The 24,859-nt window shown below is 34.9% G+C and overlaps 1 protein-coding gene across 3 annotated transcripts in view; it reads right to left on the bottom strand.

Annotated features, from left to right (window-relative positions):
* Positions 1–24,859, bottom strand: part of Diaph2 (diaphanous related formin 2) — a 716,167-nt gene that overhangs the window by 356,082 nt on the left and 335,226 nt on the right. For all 3 annotated transcript variants that reach the window (XM_006528581.4, XM_006528582.4, NM_172493.2), the window contains 2 exons: positions 20,987–21,226; positions 372–501 (listed from right to left, as the gene is read on the bottom strand). In XM_006528581.4, coding sequence (XP_006528644.1) covers positions 372–501; positions 20,987–21,226 — 370 coding nt within the window. The remainder of the gene's footprint in view (positions 1–371; positions 502–20,986; positions 21,227–24,859) is intronic.

Genomic DNA, 24,859 nt, shown 5'->3' with positions numbered 1-24,859 from the left:
AGTCATTTCTTCTTTATCTCAATTCTAGAACAGTATCTTTAAAACACACTTAAGGAGCGACGTCTTAGAACCATTTTGAGAACACTATCATTCACCATACATTTAAGCTCTTCTCAATGTAAAGAACATACTATTTGATTAGAGGTACCATAGCTTCAAAAACATAGCAGTGTTAAAAAAAAAATGGAGAGAAAGACAGGTTATTTAAATGTACAGTGTAGTCAGATATAAGCCAATCAAAACTACCTTTCTACTTTCCTTACACAAACAGAACTTTTATGATTAATAGTGCTAATAGCTTCCTTTTAAATCTTACTTAAACAAAAGCACATAAGCCTAGAATAGTCTCAAGGCAGCTGCTAATTGATTACCTTTGCCTGCGCTTTCCACATGCTCCAGCTCATCAGGAAATTTCAGGATATCCCGGTATTTCTCATCACAGATTTCAGCAAGAAAATGCAAAAGGGTGGATTTTTGATCTGCTGATTTTGTGTCTTTGATCTGGAAAAAAAAACAAACAAACCAAGACGTTTTAAAGCAACACAAAGAGATACTGTTCTTAAACAAGTGAGACAGATGATGAATGACTAGAGATGGCACTTTTTTTGTTTTTATCTATTAAGTTGTTGGTGGCTTCCTAATGGCAACTAGGTACATAGCTGAGGATCTTACACTCAATATTTTATAAAAGAGAAATAACACTAATAAAAGTGCCAAATTCAACCTTAATCTGTATTTGCAAAAATGTCTGAATCGTTACAGCAAAATGAATTTTCCTTTTACTAGACACGAACACTCATTTAAGTAGTTATAGTAGTAGTACCAGTTAATGTGTGTTGATGTTAACGACATTCTGGTATTTGCATTAGTATAAAAAGGTATTCTTGAAAGCTCCATCTATTTGTGACATTAAATTTATTTCTAGCTATCATCCTTTATATTCCTTTATTTGCATGTGCCATAAGAAAAAAAATCAAAAAGTTGTTTCATACAGAATGATAAATGAAAATCCTACTACACAATCATGGTAACATGACAGAATTTAACAGTTATTTGCTTAACATTGTACTTTTTTTTTTGAGAGACACTAGAAGAAAAATGATGGAATTAATAGAGTAATACAAATCTTTAAAGGATAAGCTAGAACAATTTAGATGGCTCTAAGTTTTCATTTTTATATCCCTTACACAAGGCTCAGTTGCAAATGAAATCAAGGATTTATGTAGAAACAATGCATAAATACCATGCAAAGCATCACGCTTTTCAGTTTGTTGGATTTTTAATTCTATAATCTTTGCATGATGGCTTTATCCACTGGTGTTCATGCTGATTTGGAGTTTTTGGCTTTAAGGATTATTCTGTTTAGAATAAATATGTGTTCTTCACAAACAGGTTTAGGAAAGGCTGCAGAGGATAGTTAGGTAATTATAAAATGAGTTAATCCTTACCGTTTTGTGACTAAAGATAAAAAACATAGCATTTACTAAATCAGGTTCATATCAAATATGCCCTGTGTTAAACTTTGTATAGGGTATTTACATCCTCATGATGTGAACAAATATAAAGAAGATGAGCCATGGGAGTAATAATGTTCCAGTGGTCATCATTATTTCTTGGAGAAATTCTACAAATACAGAATTCCATATACCAAAAATATTTCAAATGCTGAAATCATGCTCATTCACCAAACGCCTTTTAGCATTAAAAGGTGAAAACTTCCACCCAAGGACAAGCTGTAAGAACAAAAAGCAACAGGAACTCAAGGCCAGTTTATCTTAAGCAAAGCTAGCAGCTATAGAGTAATCAATGGGGGGCTCTGTTCCCCAAAGAGAACTGTTTAGCTTGGATTACTGTGTTATATGCTCACAAAATGCATCATTTTTACAGTATGTGGGACATTTAAAGAAACCCCTTACAACTTAACATCTGAGATCCTAAAAGAAGGAGGTAAATTGCAGGAAAATTCCCGCCACCCTCCCCAATAGTAAGGAAATTTATTTATTTATTTTTTAAGTCTTTGGAGACAAATATATATCAACAGAGAAAAAGAACAGCAAATTCTTACACACTATTCAAGATGCCAAATTGTATAAATGTAATTTAAATATATATAAAATCATGTCAAAATACTTGGGTTAGTTTACTAAGATACAAACTTAATTTGCATTGAACGCTGGTTTCTTGAAATCATGTTAAAAATGTATATGAGTCTCAAATATCTAAACAAGGTGGTAACTAAGCTAGATCTTGCCTAAGTCTCAGAGGCAACTACATTGTAAGCATTTCAAGGACTGTTCTAGACAGAAGCAAAGTGCCTTTTGGCAACTTTGTCTGCATTTCAGCTTATTCTTTTTTCAAGCAGCAATGAGCAAGGACACAAGAAAGATATCTGATATCTTTTTTATGAACTGCCATGGGGAGACTACTCCATAATTCCCTACTTTGTGCATATTTCCAAACACTAAAAGCAAAATAGTACTTTCATCAAAGACAAGTAGTTTGAAAAGCTTAAATCTGTATATTATTTTGCCAAATTGACTTAGTGAATATTAATGAAAATAAGAGTGAATCATTGCAATAACTGAGAGCACTTCACTAATCAACCATACATACAGTAGGTTTAATTGTTATATAAAGATTACTAACTGAAATTAAGTGAACTCTATTTCTTTAATCTTTACTAACATTCAGTAATAGTACATATATACAAAGTACCCTTGGTATAGCAACACCCATTTCTAAGGCTAATTATGTTTATCTTTTTTATAAAATATATAACTAAATAAAAGTCAGTAGAAAATATGAAATTGCATAGAAAAGTGAAAATATGTTGACTAACTTTGTGGCAAATGCCAAGAACTGATGCAATTATAAAGAGTTGTCAGACATAAGAGGAAAACTGGATGCATTTGAGTCATTGTGAAAAAAATATGTATTTTTGTCAATGAATAACAGGAAGTGAAAATAGGAAAAGTCAGACCCCACATGTTTTAAGTTGTATGGATATACTAACTTCAGAGTAAGCTAATTTTAGAAAGGAAAAGTAGCAATGTGTAAATCGTCTGTAAGAAACTGGATATAAGCAACATTCTCTCTGCTTTAGTGTTCTCCACATGTTATATGCCTATAGAACAGGTACTTTTACAAATCCTCAAAATAATTCAGTGAATTGGTGGTTTGAATGTGGTTGGCCCAGGCAGTAGTGACATTAGGAGTTGGAGTTTTGTTAGAGTAGGTGTTCCCATGTTGGAGGAAATGTCTCATTGTGGGGGTGGGCTTGAAGAAGCACTCCTGGCTGCCTGGAAGTCATGGTGTTCCTGTTTGCCTTTGGAACAAGATGTAGAACTCTCAGCTCCTCTAGCACCTTGCTTGCCTGCATGTTACCATGCTCCCACCTTGATGACAAAGGACTGAACATCTGAACGTGTAAGCCAGCCCCAGTTGAATGTTGTCCTTATAAGAGTTGTCTTTGTCATGGTGTCTCATAACAGCAATTAAACCCTATCCAAGACAACAGGCAAATCAGAGAGTATAATCAGAGTTCACCTACTTAATAAAGACAGGTGCCAGAACACACCCTGTTCACTTATACATATTGAGATTGAATATTTACTGGATTTAATAATGGGTTATGAAGAAGGTGTTTGGAAAGGGGAAACATTATGCAGGAAGCAAGTTCATTAATAATAATGAGTATTTTCCAACTTCACTGAGTGTGATTAATAAATACCATGTTTGTTTGTCCATAGTGATTTATACGTTTTTTAGTTGTATCAGTTATTTCACAACACATAATTTTGTTTATATTCTCAGTATCATCCACCAGATTGTGACCTCCTTATAAATGAGGACTATGATCTGATCAGATTTTTCCCCCTGGAATGTTCAATGAATAAATGCTCCAAACGAGCCAAAGATAATTAAGGCTAATTCAATGATTAGAGAAATCTTTGGTGACCTTCAAGTATTGTTTCAGAATACTGCCAAGGACATAAAATTAAATGGAAAGGATAGCCAGGAAAAGGAGGTAATGTGTAAGGATAATTTATTCAAAATATTGACAGTGGATAATAGCTGGATAATAGAGGGGGCAGTAGAGCCAACAGCTGGAAAATGGTGAGGCTAGTGGCAAAAGTTATTATAATTATCATTCTGAATAAGTTCAGCATAATTAGGCCTGAGGAGAGTAGGAATTAAAAGAAATAAAAATAGACAATCAAGAATCCATGGGTCCTGTGCTGGGGATACAGCTTATCAGGAGGCTTACACAGCACTGGGTTCAATTCTCAGTACTTTAAAAATAAAGCAGGAAAATAATTCATGGATATTGGCTACATTATAAAATAGAGATCCTTTGATCAAGAGCAGTGGCCTCATCTGAGTAGTATTTAGAAATTCACATCAACTAAATTAGAAACTCAACAGTATGCCTTGCTACGTGGTGATTCTGATGTATTCTGCATGGCAATTATGATGTATTCCAAAGTTTGAGATCCACAATGATGAAAAAAATTCCAGGTCAAAAGCTACTCAGGCAATTATCTACATTTTACCTACAAAATCTTCCGAGTTTTAAAATAATGAATATTGTGTTTGATTTGTTTTCAAAGCGTAGTGTCAATTTAAAACTAGAGAACTATCTAGCAATTTGTGGCTAATAAAGGACAGATCTAAGTGTTCTTGATTAGTTCACAGAAAATGACACTAATCTGTATTATAACTTACCACGTACTGGTACAAGAGCACACCAATCTATCAGTGTGGGCCATGCTGTGAAGGCTTCAGATATATTGCTCTCAAGTCGTATAAACCATCTCCCATTTTTCCTTAAAAGTGTACTAAAATTATACTCCCACATCATATTGAGACCAGTGTACTCTGTTTAAGTAAAACCTTAAATCAGAAAATCAAATTATAAGTTGTGGAAAACTGGACATCAAAGTTGACCTCAAAAATAACTGGAAGGTTTATATGTTCCTCAGGTTTACATTTCAGGGCTATTAGACTTGCTCTAAGGAACCCAATGCCTTAACTCTAAAGCCATACACAACAGACTATACTTACAGAAAATGCAACCACCCTGTGTCTCTGGAAAACAAATGAGAATAAAATGATAAAGTACTTTCCATGATGCAGGAATACAGAGATACTGTGTTACCAGAGTCAGCATCCTAATTTCAGGTGGAAAGTAAATAGTGAGAATGTGTTGTTATATAGGAACAAAACAGTGGGTTTTAAGAATCTGCCCCAAAGCAATCTTACACTGTAACTACAGAGTGTTACAGAGAATCTACTTAGCTAACTTCATGAGATTTGTCTTGCAGAAATGGCTGTAGAATGTATAGTGAACATAGGAAAAAAAAAAAACGATTTGCACATAAAGAATAAAAGAAATGCAATGGTAAAGCAATTGACATACCCCCTAGTGAATCATTTCTATATATTTTTAAGGAAGTATAACATTGAGGTGGTGCTAAAACTTAAATGTGAGTGAGAGGCCTATGCCAATAAACTATATAATAAGGATGCCCTTTTAGACCGCTCTCTTTCTCTTATATTTATAGAAATGGCAAAAAGGAACTCATTGAACTTAACAAGCCCTGTATTAATAAATAGATGCACACTCACTCTATGTGAAGGAAACAGCCCACACATACCAACAGAACACAATCAAGACACACCTATACTGGATGGATTAACCTTAAGAACAAATGATACTTCTTTGCAGAGTCTAGTTGAGTTGTTGATATGAAACCACTTAATATATCACTGTGATCAGATCATTCAACTTTATTTCTTTTATTAAATTGATCCTTAATTACGGTTTCTTTCTCCCTATTATATTTATATATCCATGGAACAGTTACTATTTCAGCAATCATGAATGCTCTAGTGCATCTATCAAAACAACTACTACTGCTTGCCAGTCTTGATACGGCACATGAATTCTAATGTTAGTTTCTATTATTTTTTTTAAAAATTAAGTTCTGTGCTCTCTGCCAAGGGTTGTTTACAATTTATTGCTTTCTCCAACACCCCCACACGCTACAATAACATTGAGAAAGATAATGTACTTTTAAGGATTGCAATTACCATGAAGACATTAGCTCTGCAGCTACGAGCAGACAGGTCTAAAACATAGTTTCCTGGCTTTATTTCTGAATCTGTCACCAAAACTTGTTTTTTGTTAAGGTGTTACATGACCACGGTTGACACTAATCCAGTCAAATGTAATTTATACTGGAAAAGATGTCCTAATTCTTTATGTAGGCTTGATTGTCCCTATTTTACACTCTTGATTTCTGTATTATAATGGCACTTCCAACAAAAAAGGGAACAGATGATATCAATTGTATAAAAAGTCATGCAATTTAAGAGCTTTCCACTTGTTAACTTAATTTATGGTAGCAATCTGTGAAAGCAGAGCTTAAACTTGAAACCATGACAACATTAAATGTAATAAGGATTCATCTCAATTGCCACCTTCAGGCCCAGCAGGGCATTTGTGCTGTTAGTTTCTCAGAGAAGACAAATTCTTCTCTCCTACCCTCAATGCTCCCCTTGTCAGGGGTTTCCTTGTAGCCCCACTTATTCAAGGTGAATGCACTCCGGATGCATTAGTCTGGAGTAGTCAGGACCAGTGTCAAATCAACAGCCATTTATGCTCATTTAGGAAAGGCCACAATGAATTAATGAAACATGGCTGTACTTTACAAACAAAAGCAGGTCTGCTGCTTAGAAGTGCTTTCAGTTAATCAAGCTACCAAACAAATTCTTCTGAGAATAGTTTTAAGAAAATCAAATTATTTTTAAATTGGTACAAAAATAGTGTAGAAGCATAGCATCCCTTGGGTTTTAAACAGCTTCTTCAATAAGGCTTGGTTTAGACAAATAATAAAAGCACTCAACTTTTATTGTAATGAGCATTTTTACTTAAACCTGTCTATATGAAATTTGAAAGTAAGTGAAATCAGTTCTTTGGTGTTTTTCCCTGGACATAACCTCGAAGATTATTAACATCACTAAGAAACAGCATAGGCAATACGGCAGGTGAATGACTCAGAGACTTTCCATTAGTGTACGTGGAACTCAGGTGGTCAACAATATACCTTTGAAAACCAAAATCAATAGCACTGAGAAATAACTGCTTAGGAGTTGCTGACATATATTGATGTTAGTAGCTTCCTTCAATTAATCATCCATTCATCTTCAATGCACTCTATAATTTTACAATGCAAATTGAGTTAATATTAAATATATTCTTCTATTGGGTATTTTCCTCATCAATTTCTGTTTTTGCACCTCTGGAAATGATTCTCACTGACATTAGTGATATCCTATTACAGACAATGCAGCTGTGAATCCTCTTCTTCATTGTCAGAAATGTGCATAAAATTTAGCATTTTCAACATCTTAGAGCAGAGTAGAGTTTAGCAGCACTAAACATATTACATGCATATGCAGCATATCCCCCTATTCATAATCAGAACTTCTTGTCATCTTAAAATAAACTTTAAACATGTATATTCTACACAGTTTGTAACTTTCACATCTCTTCTTTCTAAATGGTTTATAATATTTTTCATTTTCCTTTGTATAGATTTACCAATATTATATTCTAAATTCGTGTGATGTTTTGGACGTGATGTGCCACCTTAAAAGGCTCAGGTGATGCAGAATTGGTCCCCAGATGGTAGCACTTTGACAGGTGATTAGAAAATGAGACTTCTAACTTTATAATGAGTTATTAGGACATGGGCATGGCATGAACGGGTATATCTTATGTCTGTTCCCTTCTAAGTTCTCTCTGCTTCCTTTCTGCAATGAAGTGAGCTGATATGTTCCACCACATACTCCAGCAATAATATTCTATCTTGGTTCTAACTAAAAACAACAAAAGCAACACACTCTGATCAAAAACCATGAAGCTGTGTGTTCCAATCTATCTTTCCCTCTAGTAGTTGTGTTGACTCGCTATTTTGTCACTGCAACAACAAACTGATAAGATACAGGTGTCCATGATAAAGACTTCATTGAATCTGAAGAATAAATTCCTTTCTATAAGCTGTCAGCCTCCAAGTAGTTTATATTTATCTCATCAAACACAGATAATTTGCCCTGAAAATTAAATATAAAAATGTTTCGTTCATAGTTACCTAAACAAAAGTTATGGAAGTCTCTTTCTATGGGAAGCACCTGATTATTGAAATGGGGGTTATGCACAAAATATAATTTTTTAGGTTTTTTTTAAATGTTTTGGTCATTTTTAACATTTGGCTTAATAGGAAATTGGATTCTCCCAGTGTCATCTCATACTAGCCCCCTCATACCCTCTACCCCACTCCTCCATCCCGTTTTTCTCAGAGAAGCAGAGCTCCCCCACCCCATGGGTACCAAACCTCCCTGTTACATCAAATCACAGCTGAACTAAGTGCATGCTATCACACTGAGACTAGACATAAAATAGTTTCAGTTATTCACTTATTGTTTTGAAAAGATAGCGCTAAATTTTATATTTTTTTTTATTTTAAAAAACCCTGACATTTAATGAAGAGATAGAGGAGGAATAGGATAATGGGAAGTGGATACATGATATACTTTGACTTAAATATGTTACTATGAAACTCATCACTGTATAAGAGATGCTAATGAAAATGAGCAAACACTAAATGCAGAAGGTATATAATAACTTCAGAATCAATTTTAAATACTATAAAATAAAAAGAAAATGCTGTCTTTCTTCCACTGGATGGTTTTGGCTCCCTTGTCGAAGATCAAGTGACCATAGGTGTGTGGGTTCATTTCTGGGTCTTCAACTCTATTCCATTGGTCCACTTGTCTGTCTCTATACCAGTACCATGCAGTTTTTATCACAATTGCTCTGTAGTAAAGCTTTAGGTCAGGCATGGTGATTCCACCAGAGGTTCTTTTATCCTTGAGAAGAGTTTTTGCTATCCTCGGTTTTTTGTTATTCCAGATGAATTTGCAAATTGCTCCTTCTAATTCGTTGAAGAATTGAGTTGGAATTTTAATGGGGATTGCATTGAATCTGTAGATTGCTTTTGGCGAGATAGCCATTTTTACAATGTTGGTCCTGCCAATCCATGAGCATGGGAGATCTTTCCATCTTCTGAGATCTTCTTTAATTTCTTTCCTCAGGGACTTGAAGTTTTTATCATACAGATCTTTCACTTCCTTCGTTAGAGTCACGCCGAGATATTTTATATTATTTGTGGCTATTGAGAAGGGTGTTGTTTCCCTAATTTCTTTCTCAGCCTGTTTATTCTTTGTGTAGAGAAAGGCCATTGACTTGTTTGAGTTAATTTTATATCCAGCTACTTCACCGAAGCTGTTTATCAGGTTTAGGAGTTCTCTGTTGGAATTTTTAGGGTCACTTATATATACTATCATATCATCTGCAAAAAGTGATATTTTGACTTCCTCTTTTCCAATTTGTATCCCCTTGATCTCCTTTTGTTGTCGAATTGCTCTGGCTAATACTTCAAGTACTATGTTGAAAAGGTAGGGAGAAAGTGGGCAGCCTTGTCTAGTCCCTGATTTTAGTGGGATTGCTTCCAGCTTCTCTCCATTTACTTTGATGTTGGCTACTGGTTTGCTGTAGATTACTTTTATCATGTTTAGGTATTGGCCTTGAATTCCTGATCTTTCCAGAACTTTTATCATGAATGGGTGTTGGATCTTGTCAAATGCTTTTTCTGCATCTAACGAGATGATCATGTGGTTTTTGTCTTTGAGTTTGTTTATATTGGTGCTGGCACAACTGGTTGTTATCATGTAGAAGAATGCGAATCGATCCATACTTATCTCCTTGTACTAAGGTCAAATCTAAGTGGATCAAGGAACTTCACATAAAACCAGAGACACTGAAACTTATAGAGGAGAAAGTGGGGGAAAGCCTTGAAGATATGGGCACAGGGGAAAAATTCCTGAACAGAACAGCAATGGCTTGTGCTGTAAGATCGAGAATTGACAAATGGGACCTAATGAAACTCCAAAGTTTCTGCAAGGCAAAAGACACTGTCTATAAGACAAAAAGACCACCAACAGACTGGGAAAGGATCTTTACCTATCCTAAATCAGATAGGGGACTAATATCCAACATATATAAAGAACTCAAGAAGGTGGACCTCAGAAAATCAAATAACCCCCTTAAAAAATGGGGCTCAGAACTGAACAAAGAATTCTCACCTGAGGAATACCGAATGGCAGAGAAGCACCTGAAAAAATGTTCAACATCCTTAATCATCAGGGAAATGCAAATCAAAACAACCCTGAGATTCCACCTCACACCAGTGAGAATGGCTAAGATCAAAAATTCAGGTGACAGCAGATGCTGGCGAGGATGTGGAGAAAGAGGAACACTCCTCCATTGTTGGTGGGATTGCAGGCTTGTACAACCACTCTGGAAATCAGTCTGGCGGTTCCTCAGAAAATTGGACATAGTACTACCGGAGGATCCAGCAATACCTCTCCTGGGCATATATCCAGAAGAAGCCCCAACTGGTAAGAAGGACACATGCTCCACTATGTTCATAGCAGCCTTATTTATAATAGCCAGAAACTGGAAAGAACCCAGATGCCCCTCAACAGAGGAATGGATACAGAAAATGTGGTACATCTACACAATGGAGTACTACTCAGCTATTAAAAAGAATGAATTTATGAAATTCCTAGCCAAATGGATGGACCTGGAGAGCATCATCCTGAGTGAGGTAACACAATCACAAAGGAACTCACACAATATGTACTCACTGATAAGTGGATACTAGCCCAAAACCTAGGATACCCACGATATAAGATACAATTTCCTAAACACATGAAACTCAAGAAAAATGAAGACTGAAGTGTGGACACTATGCCCCTCCTTAGAAGTGGGAACAAAACACCCATGGAAGGAGTTACAGAAACAAAGTTTGGAGCTGAGATGAAAGGATGGACCATGTAGAGACTGCCATATCCAGGGATCCATCCCATAATCAGCATCCAAACGCTGACACCATTGCATATACTAGCAAGATCTTATCGAAAGGACCCAGATGTAGCTGTCTCTTGTGAGACTATGCCGGGGCCTAGCAAACACAGAAGTGGATGCTCACAGTCAGCTAATGGATGGATCACAGGGCTCCCAATGGAGGAGCTAGAGAAAGTACCCAAGGAGCTAAAGGGATCTGCAACCCTATAGGTGGAACAACATTATGAACTAACCAGTACCCCTGAGCTCTTGACTCTAGCTGCATATGTATCAAAAGATGGCCTAGTCGGCCATCACTGGAAAGAGAGGCCCATTGGACACGCAGACTTTGTGTGCCCCGGTACAGGGGAACGCCAGGGCCAAAGGGGGGGAGTGGGTGGGTAGGGGAGTGGGGGTGGGTGGGTAAGGGGGACTTTTGGTATAGCATTGGAAATGTAAATGAGCTAAATACCTAATAAAAAATGGAAAAAAACAAAAAAACAAAAAAACAAAAAAAAAATAAAATAAAATAAAAAGAAATGTGTAGGGGGCTTGAGAGTTGGTTTATTGTTTGCAAGTTGACAAGTTTTCACTGTATTTAATTCTAAGTGTCCATATGGTGGCTCACTGCTATCTGTCACTTCTGTTCCAGGTGATCCAAAGCCCTCTACTGACTTCTGAAGGTAGCAGGCATGCACGTAGTGCAAACAGTTACAAGCAGGCCAACTATTCATAATGCATGAAAATTAAAATAGTTTTAAAGGAAATATATATTCTGAGATACCATAATGTAAATAAAGAAATCAAAAGAACTTAGAGAAAGAAAACAAAAAGATTAATCTTTTGTGCTTACCCTCCTAAGAGGCTTCAGAGACAATCAAATTGAAAAAAGAGGTTCAAAGTCTATGTTGTACTAGTGACTGGTATCATCCCTTCCCTTTGCACAGGAATACAGTTGTTATACAGTCTGGGATGTCATCTCACGTGACACATTATTACCGGGTAGTTAGTTACCCAGCATTTATGAGCAACATAATTTATTTATTTATTCTTTATGTTTTTAACATCATTTATTTCTTCATGTGTGCTGCTGTATTGAGGACCTTCCATATGGCCCTCCCCATAAGCATTGTTCCTTCTGTCTGCCTTTAACATTACAGTGCTCTATATGCACCAGCTAGCTCATTAAAAAAATGGAAATATGTTTGATTTTTTTGTTTTCCCAGCAAAAAAAAATCCTAGCATTGGGTCCCACAGAGAGTAAAGATTCAATAAATATGTCTATAATTACCAGCATGGAAAAAGTATGTAAATAAATATAAATAATTCCTAAGGTGTCTAAAGTAATCACAGACCTTTATTTTGGTATAAACTATCACTTTATAAACTTCTTTCACTGTCATTGGTTCTCCTTATTAAGGTTGTGCAATGCATTCATTAGGAAGGCTTCATTTGACTAGAAAACCAGCTTGTAACATGACTGGTCACATTCAGTCACAGTAGCCATGTTTTATCTTGAACAACAGTTTCAAACAGGGTTTAAATCCCCTTTGAACAGAGCTTTTATAGAATAAAAAGGCATTTGTTTTCAAACTTACTAATTATATTCACTAAATGCTGCTCATGTTTTCGACTTTCCCCCACTGTGAGAATTTCAAAATCAGTCATAAGATTAAACTCAGAAAATGACTACAGCAATTCACAGAATCCTAAGCCAGCTGGGTTCATTTAAATCCTCTATGAAAACAGTTTTCATGGTGAACCAAGTAAGACCTACAGCTAGTCCCAGAAATCATCACTTTTTCTCTATTCTGGTGCTGAAAATGTTTGTAACCACTTTAAATAAATGGGAGATTCATCAAGAAACGTCCTTAAAAATTTCAAAAGTAGAGAATTCTTCATTTCAGTTAGCTATACTCTGCAGTCTAAAAACTGTCACTATTACTATGTGGGCACAATTGTTCACTAAGATAGTTATGAAACTATATTAACTGATTTTTTATTACTTAAATACTTTTTTATACAAAAACAAAAAACCTGGAGTGTATATTTAGACAGGTGTTAGAAATACTTTAATAAAGACAAAAAGTTATTAAATATGACTTTTAAATAGAATGAACAAGGGATACCAATCAATTCTGAACTCACAAAACACACTTCTGTAAAGAATCTAATAAACTGAAGAATTCAGGATTTAATGACATTTACACAATTTAAAGTATAGTGTTGTAAATGTGATAATCTAAAAAGATGTAATCAAATTCCAAGAAAACAAGCAAGTGTTACATTTAAAGTATTAGCAGATTCGTTTACACCAATGACTACAAATGAATATTTCAATTTTGAAAATAGTCCTTAATAAGATCACAAGTACATGCTGTAGAACTAAAGTTTAGAGCAAGGAAGGAGAAAGGAAAACTAAGCTAAGAGCTGCTTTTTTTTTTCTTTCTCAAAGTACAAGTCTATAACATCAATGACAAAATCTAATAAGCACATTCCTTCATAGCTACAATTTGAAGACGTACATAAACACACTTAACACCTGCTATATTTGGCTTCTATGAAAATTAATCTCACAACTAGTCACTGCATACATTTCTCACAGTGACCTATTTAGAAAAACTGATTTTAAAACTTGTTCTGTGAAGAAGAATTTTGCAAGAAGAAAATGTTCATCTTTTTCTTCTGTTTAAAACTTTATCAAAATGACTTTTTACAGTTATTTAATATACAAACTGCATTCCTATACAAGTTTGTTAGTTGGTCTTTGTTTTTCTATACTAGGTTTAATTCACATCCAAACAGCTATTAGTTCTTATGTGTTCTCTCTCTCTCTCTCTGTCTCTCTCTGTCTCTGTCTCTCTCTCTCTGTCTCTCTCTGCCTCTCTCTGTGTCTCTCTCTGTCTCTCTTTCTCTGTCTCTCCCTCCCTCCCACTTCCATCCTACTACTGCTCTTTGTCTCCCTTTCCTTTTTCCTGTTTCCCCATGAGACCATTTTGTTTTGACAGACAAGGCCTCACTCCCTAGTCCTGTGTTTAACTCAAGATTTAGCTCAGGACAGCTTAAAACTCCTGCGACATCCTATTGCTTCAGCCTCAGCCTCTCATAAGGTAGTAAGCACTTTTTCTTTTTTCACTTTTGATTATCTGTCAAGGGCTCCCTACATCGCCCAAATTTGCCTTCAACTCCTCCTGCATGTAGCTCAGGCAATTCTTAATCCTGCTATCTTCTCTTTCAACCTCAGAAATAGCCAAGGATACATGACTACACTGCCAGACATGCTTCATTTCAGTTACTAGGATATCAAGGATAAGAAACATCAACAGGTTACCCTAATTCTACAAAATGTGTAACCATTTAGAAACAGTTGAGGTTATCACTTTAGAAACAATTTATCAAGTCAGAGATTGAAAACTCTTTTCATCAAATTTCTTTCTATTTTAGGCACCAATTTACACAGCAATACTATATTTGGTAAGGAAAGCAAATACTTACTCTATGTTTCAGAAATGGGAAAAGAGTAGTTACAGTCAAAGCACATAATACTGTATTCATAGGTGAAAAAAGTCATGGTGCCACAGTCATTTACATCCAAACTTTATGAGTACAACTCTAAAACATAACTTCAAAGTGGGGTTTAATTACATTTTGATCTTTTCTTTTTGGATATTTTCTTTATTTACATTGCAAATGCTATCCCTGTTCCCAGTTTCCCACTCAGAAACCCCCTATCCCATTCTCTCTCTCCCTGCTTCTATGAGGGTGTTCCCCAACCCACGCCTGGCTCCCCACCCTGGCATTCCCTTACATTGGGGCATCGAGCCTTCACAGGACCAAGGGCCTCTCCTCCCATTGATGACCACAAGGCCATCCTCTGCTACACATGCAGCTGGATCCATGGGTCCCCACATGTGTACTCTTTGGTTGGTGGTTTAGTTCCTGGGAGTTCTGGGGGTCTGGTTAGTAGACATCGTTGTTCTTCCTATGGGGTTGTAGCAGTAGAGGTAAAGGCTTGCTATTGAATTAATGAGCTGGTAACTTAAGTATCTTCATCAACGAAGAAGTAAGATGTCTAAAATAATCTTTTGCCAATAACACAGGCTAATGTGTACAAGTCCATATATACAGTAATATAATAGGAATTAAACAACTTTAATAAGAGTGTGTTCATTTAAAAAAATCAAAATTTAACTTTATATGAACTTTCAATTAATTTTAAAGTTTATAGATTTACTGGCTAAAGTGATACTGACTTAAGTGCTTCCTGCTTTATAATTTCAAAATTTGGTATGATTTATATGTGAAAACTTGTAGGAAACAAAACTCATGACAGTTTTAATAAGTAAGTCTACAATATCAGCAGTAGCATAGTAAGACAGCAATAATACACATTCTTCTTGTGTTCAAGAGTATTTATTGGTTCTCAAAGATGAGACTCCAATGAAGAAAAACAATAAAGCACAATGGGTATAATTAAAAGTCGAGCAATCCAGAAGTTTAAGAATGGCAACTGTTTAAAACTGTCACTGCCATTCTGTCATTCTGCTGTATGGTGCTTATTTATTTCAAATTTCTAATTTGGTGAAGTTCTTGCTTCACTGTAGAATAATGAAATGCAGACAAACCCTTAAACTGAAATGTTTATGTCCGGTGGTCATGAATTATGAATAAATTGTATGGTGTGTCGTTATATGCTGACATTTTAAACATGACGTGCCATGAATGAATTCCCCTGCATTTGCTATAGCTCTGAATCTTATATCACTGATTATCAACAAACGATGCGAAAACATGTTGTGAAAAGAATTCAAAAGTAAGGAAAGTTTAAAGGACTCATGGGGAGGCAGAATCTAGAAGGACAATCTAACATTTCATCCCATTCTATACACGGTCAAGAGTAGAATCTTTCTTTTCATAGGATTTATTTTACACAGCCAATTATAAGCCTTTATCATTTATTTCTCAGTAAGCTGTCAAAAAAACTTCCTTCAACTCATGTAATGATAAACATTGATAAGAAAATAATGCATTATAGTCGGGCAAAAGAGTCAGAGATAATCTTGAAAATACTGCAGTGGGCTGAAATATTTGAGTCTGCTGTCATAGAATGATCACTTATAAGCCATTACTCTGCAGAGAAGATTCTTATTTTTAAAATACTGAGAATAATTTTTTACCATGAGAGTAGGCTCATTATTATGATAAATGAACATCGGTAAAAAGAAGGTTTCTTATTTGTATTAAAGACTAGCAATAAACCTGTATTTAATCCAACTACTTGGTTTCACACAAGCCAAATTGATTGAGAGTTGTATAGGCCTAAGAACTGACATGAATTTGAAGAGTTCAGAGTTGAGACAGAAAAACAAAGTCCCTGTATGAGGACATGTTAGGACATCAGGGGAAAGTCATTATCTCTAGTCAAATAAAGGAAACCAGCCAGCATCTTGGTCTTTGAAATATGGTCTTATAAAACATAAGAAAATTACTTTTTTTCTTTTATTTAAACCAAGTCAGTGATATTTTTGCACGATACCTGCATTGTCTAATACACTGGCTTAAATATTCACCTCTCAGAGCATTAGACCTTTGTTGTTGATATTTTTGTGTTTTTTTTACCATTTTATGCTAAAATTTAAACGTTAATGATGCAATTCACAGTGTTTTGAATAAAAATATTACACTGTGAACATTTACAAGAATTTGCATGACACTTAAATGACAGTATTTCCTCAGATTTTCTTCTGGATTATATACAAATTTCACTGCCACATACAGTGGGTATATTCTTTAGGGATGTATTTAATGGTAAGTACAGAGTTGTGAGCTACTACTATTTGGGAGAGAGGAATCAAACCAGGGTCCCCTGGAAGAACAGCCACTGTTCTTAAACACTGAACCATTTTTAAAACCTGCTTGTTCCTTTAAAGGTCAACTTCTTTACTTTTACTTTATTTTCTGGTTGAGGTATCTCGGATCTTACCAACGACCTCAACTTTGCCCTTGAATCAGATAGTCACCAACTTAGTTAGGGTTTCTATTGCTGAGAAGAGACATCATGACCAAGGCAACTCTTTTTTTTTTTAATTAGGTATTTTCTTCATTTACATTTCCAATGCAATCCCAAAAAGTCCCCCATACCCTCCACCCCCAATCCTCTACCCATCAAATCTCACTTCTTGGTCCTGGTGTTCCCCTGTACTGAGACATATAAAGTATGCAAGACCAGTGAGCCTCTGTTTCCACTGATGGCCGACTAGGCCAACTTCTGATACATATGCAGCTGGAGACAAGAGCTGGGTGGGGTACTGGTTAGTTCATATTGTTGTTCCACCTATAGGGCTGCAGACCCCTTCAGCTCCTTGGGTACTTTCTCTAGCTCCTCCATTGGGGGCCCTGTGATCCATCCAATAGCTGACTGTGAGCATCCACTTCTGTGTTTGCTAAGCCCCGGCATAGTCTCACAAGAGACAGCTACATCTGGGTCCTTTCAGCAAAAATCTTGCTAGTGTATGCAATGGTGTCAGCGTCTGGAAGCTGATTATAGGATGGATCCATGGATATGGCAATCACTAGATGGTACATCCTTTCGTCTCAGCTCCAAATTTTGTCTCTGTAACTCCTTCCATGGGTGCTTTGTTCCCATTTCTAAGAAGGGGCAAAGTGTGCACACTTTGGTCTTCGTTCTTCTTGAGTTTCATGCGTTTAGCAAATTGTATCTTGTATCTTGGGTATTCTAAGTTTCTGGGCTAATATCCACTTATCAGTGAGTACATATCATGTGAGTTCTTTTGTGATTGGGTTACCTCACTCAGGATGATGCCCTCCAGGTCCATCCATTTGCCTAGGAATTTCATAAATTCATTCTTTTTAATAGCTGAGTAGTACTCCATTGTGTAAATGTACCACATTTTCTGTATCCATTCCTCTGTTGAGGGGAACCTAGGTTCTTTCCAGCTTCTGGCTATTATAAATGAGGCTGCTATGAACATAGTGGAGCATGTGTCCTTCTTAACAGTTGGGACATCTTCTGGATATATGCCCAGGAGAGGTATTGCGGGATCCTCCGATAGTACTATGTCCAATGTATAGAGAATGCTTGGTATTTTGGGATATTTTCAGGGCATGTATATTATATATGCTATTACACTCAGCATTCCAATGGCTAACAGTGAAACATAGTAAAATCTTGTATTGTAAGTTCAGCTTCATTTAAATCAGTGGTTCTCAAACTTCTATTGCTGCTTCATAAGTGTAATGTAACTACTCTTATGAATCACGATGTAAATGTCTTTGACTTCTGACTGGTTTAGGCAAGCCCTGTGAAAGAGTCATTAGACCCCCGAAGGTATCATGACCTATATGTAGAAAATCACTCATTTAAAAAGTTTTCATATTTTTTGATTTTGTTTTTCTTTGGTTTGGTTTGGTTTTTTGAGCAGGGCACACCAGTTTGGTGATTCACAAGAGCTAATGCACTATTGAAATTAACAAAGCATTTTATAGTCACTGTATCCATTCATGTTACTTGGCATTTCGGTTAATCCATTTGTTTTCCTTTTATTCCTAAATAACATGGCAGTGAATTTTGAGCATCCAAATATTTTATATTATGCATTGAAACACATCTGATAACATTTAATTATTTACATCATGCTTCGTTTTTCAAGAGATGAATATTTTAATGTGTTTTAGAGTTCTTGTAAAAAGCAGTAGATGGTAATTTTAAATCAAAGAAAAAGATTTATCATTAGAAAAATTTAGGTGAAAAATGGTATCACTTTTGAAGCATAATCAGTATTTTTCAGAACGAATTCCCTCTGCAATTTGTTAAAGAAAGAAAATCATACAAGTAATCTTTTATAAATCAAGTTTAACAGCAATTGTAGCTAATCTCGTATCAGTGGTAAGTTAATTCCATCTTAAAAGATTACAGATCTAAGCTAACTATTTCTATTCACTTCAGTAAATTTTTGTCATTTTAGACAGTTACATCTAGTCAGAATACTTTGTATTTTAGGAACAACCTTTTATTCCTAAACATTGTGGGAATATCGTGCATGTATATGATATTTCTCTGTATTAATGACATATATTTCCCCCAAAGTATTTCCCAGATGATAAAAATCCAACTGAAAGTGTGGCGGAATATTGTAAAACCTTTACTATTTTTTTCCTTTAGAATACCTATTACTACATGATAGTATTTCCCCAAGACGATTTTTTATTTTATTTGAAGTTGGCAAAAATCTTTGTGCTAAATCCTTTGAGCATACCTCTAGTGATAGATGTCAGATCAGTGCTATATGGAAAAACTTTTATTTGACAGGGAGATGACAGAAAGAAATCTCTCTATCCAAAATACAAGACATAAGTATAAAATCTTTATGTGAGATTAGTATAATCTTTTGTTCTTTTATATATATGAGTTGTTCATTTTCTCTTCAAGATAATCATTTACATAATAAATATGAATAAGTTAAAAATATGGCACTTTGAAATTGGTATATTTGTTCAAATTAGAAGAATTTGTTTAAGATTTTTTATATATAACTTAAATGTAATATAGATATATAAAGTATGCTTTAAATATGTATAATAGAAATTTCTGACATTTTCTTTAATATTCAATATTTTCATAATAGTAAAGTAAATGTATAGATTTATAAACTATACTTAGAGAATATACTCAAACCAATTAGCATCCTAGTAAGGTAGGATGGGATAAATGTCCTATAATTGAATGAACAAGCCTGAAATAATTTTACCTTATAAATACAGATATAGGTATTCTTATTTATTGTAAATATTACCTTATTCTACATGATATTGTCTGATGAAATGATGTGTTCCCTACTACAACAAAAATAGGGAATAAAAATTAATCTGTTGATTTTTTGTTATTATCTTTTTTTATAACTAAGAAATATCAGGAGTAAAGAGATAGTCAAAATCTCATTTTATATATACATATATATATATATATATATATATATATATATGATTATGTATCATTGTTATCATTTATACATGCTATCCCCACACACAGAGACACACATATATACATATATATATATATATATATATATATATATATATATATTAGAATTATCACAGTCAAATCATTTTTCATGCATATCAAAATGATAGTTTCTGGATTTGCAACTGGCATGGGTTAATGTATGAAAAATAAGATACTTTATACCATGTGGGATTGTTGTTAAAATACGTGTCTAGAAGTAGCCAAACCTCTGCAGTGTTTTCAGATATGAAAGCGGAATAAACAGTGAAAGCTTGGGGAGTTGTCAAAGAAAAATTACTTCTCTTCAGACACATTTTCATCTCAAGCTTCCTCAAAGGGCTTCACCTCAGAATCTTTTCAATTGTCTGTGTATAACAGACAGATCTTTTCCATAAATAAGTTGGCTTGCCCTGCTTGGACACATATGATCACTCTGGGTATTCTCTGTTTTTTTGTCTCCTTTTCATAAGTCTCAAAAATAATAAGAATTGTCCAGTCAAAGGAGTAATATTCATATTTCATTTTTAATGGTCTAGGCTGCTATTGTGATAATCAGTGTGCTCCTAGTAGCTCAACTTTACCAATAAATAGTTTCATTTTCATATAGTAGATTATTCAAAGCATATCTGAAGAAAAATTACTGATTTCCTCATCTAATTTAAGTCTTCAAAAAACTTTCCAGAGACATAAAATAACCACAAACAGCGTGGAATATTAGGGTAAATCTATTTTATCTAGACAAATTTTATAGGGTATCTATTCCCTAGTAAGATTCAACCAGAAAGGCATAAACAAAAAAGACTTTAGTGTTTTGAATTTTGTTTCAAAAATATATAAAAATATTTATTTTGCTCAATATATAGTTTATATGCTCTCAACATCGCTCCAATTACATGTGATTTAGAATTGATAGATTATTTCCATTTAGTTAATTTCAACTCACATACCAAAAACTGACTGTTATAAATTAATACTATAAAATGGTGTCTTACCTTACACAGAAAGTTAATCTTAAAACCTAGAGACTGGGCATTCCTGGAGCCTGAGTTCATGTAGTTTCCAACCAGAAGAATCAACTCTAAGAGTCTCTTAAAGCTTTCACTTTTCTTCAGTTCTTCACATGCAAGAGTTACTGCTATGATGCTTGGTTTGATGTTGTTGACATGTTCTTCAAAGGTGAGTTTGAAAAGGATGCTCGTGAGACGAGGACGTAACATTTTCACCGTGCTCATCTGTAAGATAAGGAATCTCTGTGAGAACATCTTTTTATAATGTTCTTTCATCTATTTATTGGGGATAAACTGATGGACAATATTCCAAGTATAGCCAGTTCTCTCTGACATTTAAAATATACTGCTTTTGTTTGTTCTAAACTTTCCAAGGAATATTTAGGTAAAGTTTAAAAAGCTCAAAAGAGGTCAGGTTTGTTAAACAAGAAACGGAATCAAGATTATAACCTAAATCAAACACAGCTAAGTGTGAACAGCTTCTACATGTTAATTGTAATGCCTTTCATCATTCATAGCATACAAATAGACAAAATGTCTTCCTGAGATAAAGAAGGAAAACTTATATTATGAAATTGAGCTAAGTGAATAGAGGGTGTACATGATGGCCAAAATACAACCATCTTTTCTAAAGAAAGTATCTGCCCGTATAATGTTGTAGTCAAAGGAGTAACTGGAATTAATCATTTCATATTTTTGTGCTTAGTATTTATATTCATAAAATTTGGTGAATATTTAAATATGTCCTAAAGATTTTTCACCTGCATGTCAAATGTCAGTGTTAATAATACATTATTCAAAATTTTCTTGTTGGTTTTATTCAAAACAGTTCAACTTGTGTTTTAATTATATTTTTGTCAGAATCCTAATGCACATTTCAAATTCTCTTTGGTATAACTCCAATAATAATTATTTTGAGGTTTGAATTTCCATTAGCTCCAGATTATTTAATTAGTTTTAATTTACCAAATGAAATCAGAGAAAGGGATGGGTGGAGACTAGGTACCCAGGAGCGTTTTCTGCACACACAATGAATAGAAATCATTAAACATGCTAATTATGCTCAATTTGGCACATCACTTAAATGCAAATGCTGAGCACAGACTAGGCACTGAGATATCTGCAAGCAGCATGAAATTCATGGAATGCATGAACAAAAGTTCTTTGGTTTTAAATATGTTCTCATTTTGTAGCCAAAGTTGGTTTTCAACTTTTGATCTTTTTTTAATCTCAGTCTTCCAGAGAGCTCCACATGCAATTGCAACACGGAGGAACTGTTTTGAAAACATAGAGCACCCTTCTATTGTACATTCTGTCATGCCCCATGTGATTAGGTTTCAAGCACATGTTCACTAGCTGTTGGCATGATTTTGGAAATTTGTGGTACCTTAAGAAGTATGACTGAGCTGGGGGAAGTGACTTACGAGGTGCAGCATTTGGAAAGGTACAACTGTCACAAACTTTGTTTCCTGGTCTACTGTGGTGTGGACAACTTCTGCCACATACATCCAACCATCATTAACTGCTCTGCCCTGCCATGCCTTCCCCTGAGATGATGGAATTAAATCTGAAAACATACGCCAAATAACCCTTGTCTCCCTTCTGTAAGATTGTTTGTCACATTTATGAGAAATGTACGTACCTCACCTTCAATAGTTACACATGAATTCCTGGGTAAACTATGATGGCTATAGTAGTGAGGCAAACCACTTCTGAGGCTCACCTTTTACAGTAACTTGCCTAGTAACTGTGGGTATCTGTCTCTCTATGTGAACAATTGACTTCTATGAAGTCTATTGCTTCATACCATTTCCTGGCAGATATATAAAGTAAATGGAGTGACTCTTGCCCTGCTTCAGTATTTATATACCTCTCAACACATTGGACTATTCTGTTTCAAGTATACAAATTGCCCTCATGTTTCTTCAGTACTCTCTTGGCAAACGCTAAGCACACTACCTATTTTCAGTTGCTTACATATATCTGGAAAAACGTGAAACAGACATGTGACGAATACTGCAGGAAATAAAACAGACACAATTCTAGATAGGTAAAGACATCGTAAGTTCAAGAGAAGTTTCCTGGAAGAATTAAACCACTGCAATATTTAATAAGAACTTCTCAATAGAGAAAATAATACACTAGTGTTTCAGTTTGTTTACATATATGTAAAAGAGAACACACAGGAAAGAGACCTAAAGAATAATAGACAGTATTTATATGAGAACTGGTTCACAGGTTGAGCAGATATGTTTTTATAACTATAGGAATGTTACATAAGAAACTGCATGTAGTCCATATAAAGTAAATGAGACTGGAAAATTATCACTTTAAAGTCTGTGTCCAACATGTACAAGTCCCTCTGTGTATACATGTTTAGAAAATCAAGTTTCTGTATGTATTACTACGTCACAATGTGTCTGTCTCCATATCTCTCCTGAAACCATTTCTTCTTTCAGTTAATGCAAAACTGGCCTGCTACAGTGAGTGCTCTGGATGTTGTACACCATCATATACATTTATGAAACCACCTTCTATGACTACTTTCTTGTTTGTGCGATCAAATACTGGACCAAAAGCAGCTTAAGGGAGAAAGGGCTACCTTGGAAAAAGATTCATCATAATAGGGAAGGCTTGGTAGTGGGAACATTAGGTGATTGGTCACATTGTATTTACAGACAAGAAGTAGAAAGAAAACAATGCTGACACTCATCTCTTTTTCCTCTTTTCTTTTCTTACTTTATTCAGTCTTGTACCCTAGTCTAATGGAAAATGCCATCTACTTTCAGGGTGTGTCAGCATCTAGTCAACATCTCTCTGCTCTATTGGAATGTGTAGAGATCCTACAGGAACCAGTCCACCAAGGTAGCATTGGTCTAAAATCAACAAGGAATGTGAACTTAGCCAGATATGCATGAGCTTTCAGTCTTGTTGAAGTGCTAATAACACATTTGTACATTTATATTTTATTCTGCCTTGACTCTATATTTCAATTCTTAACATAAAACCTCAGAGTATGAATTTGATTTTGTTCACTTTTTACTATTGCCTTCAGCAGAAATAGTATAGCTAACAAGTATATTGTAGTAAGAATAGTTATAGCAATAACAACACTTAACATTTATTGAGGATTTTCTGTCAGACATTTTTCTGCATGAATGATTTAATTCTCCAAAACATCCTAGGAAATGTGTGTTGTCATTGCACTACAACTATTTATGTATGATGCTTTGAATGAGAAATACCTCCATAGGCTCAGGTATTTAACACTTGTTCACTCTTTGGAAAAGCTGTTTGGGCAGGCTTATGAAATATGCTTTGCTGGAAAAATTACATCACTAGGGGCAGACTTTATGTGTTTATAGTCTCATATCACTTTCTGTTCAATCTCTACTTCATTACTGTGGGTGTGTATGTCTGTTCTCAGGTCTCACCTACTGCCTGTCTCTACCACATGGATGAAAACTAAAAAAATAAATAAAACTTAAAAACTTTAGAAGTTGAAGTTGGTGTTGGTATGGAATTGGTGAGTTTTTGCTTGTTCATTTTGTTTCATGGCTTGTGGAAAGATGAATGTGCTTGGGATCTGCTGTGATATAAACAAAAGGAGGATAAATCAAGGACTAAGAGAGACAGCAGAGGCAGACAGAATGCAGTTTAGCAATAATATAGGTCAAAAATAATTTTCTGGGTGTAATTATCTACCTATTTTTCAGATTATCACTTTTTAAATCTGGAAACATAGGAAAATTATTGTGATTATTTTTCTAAGTTGTGGGAAGGTAGAATGAAAGATACTTGTTGCAAATATGAACGTTTACAAGAAAATACTGTTATTCTGCATGTTGTAATTATGAC

The sequence above is a fragment of the Mus musculus genome, chromosome X, assembly GCF_000001635.26.
Source record: "Mus musculus strain C57BL/6J chromosome X, GRCm38.p6 C57BL/6J".
Classification (NCBI taxonomy): domain Eukaryota; kingdom Metazoa; phylum Chordata; class Mammalia; order Rodentia; family Muridae; genus Mus; species Mus musculus.
This window is presented reverse-complemented; position numbering and strand designations above follow the sequence as displayed.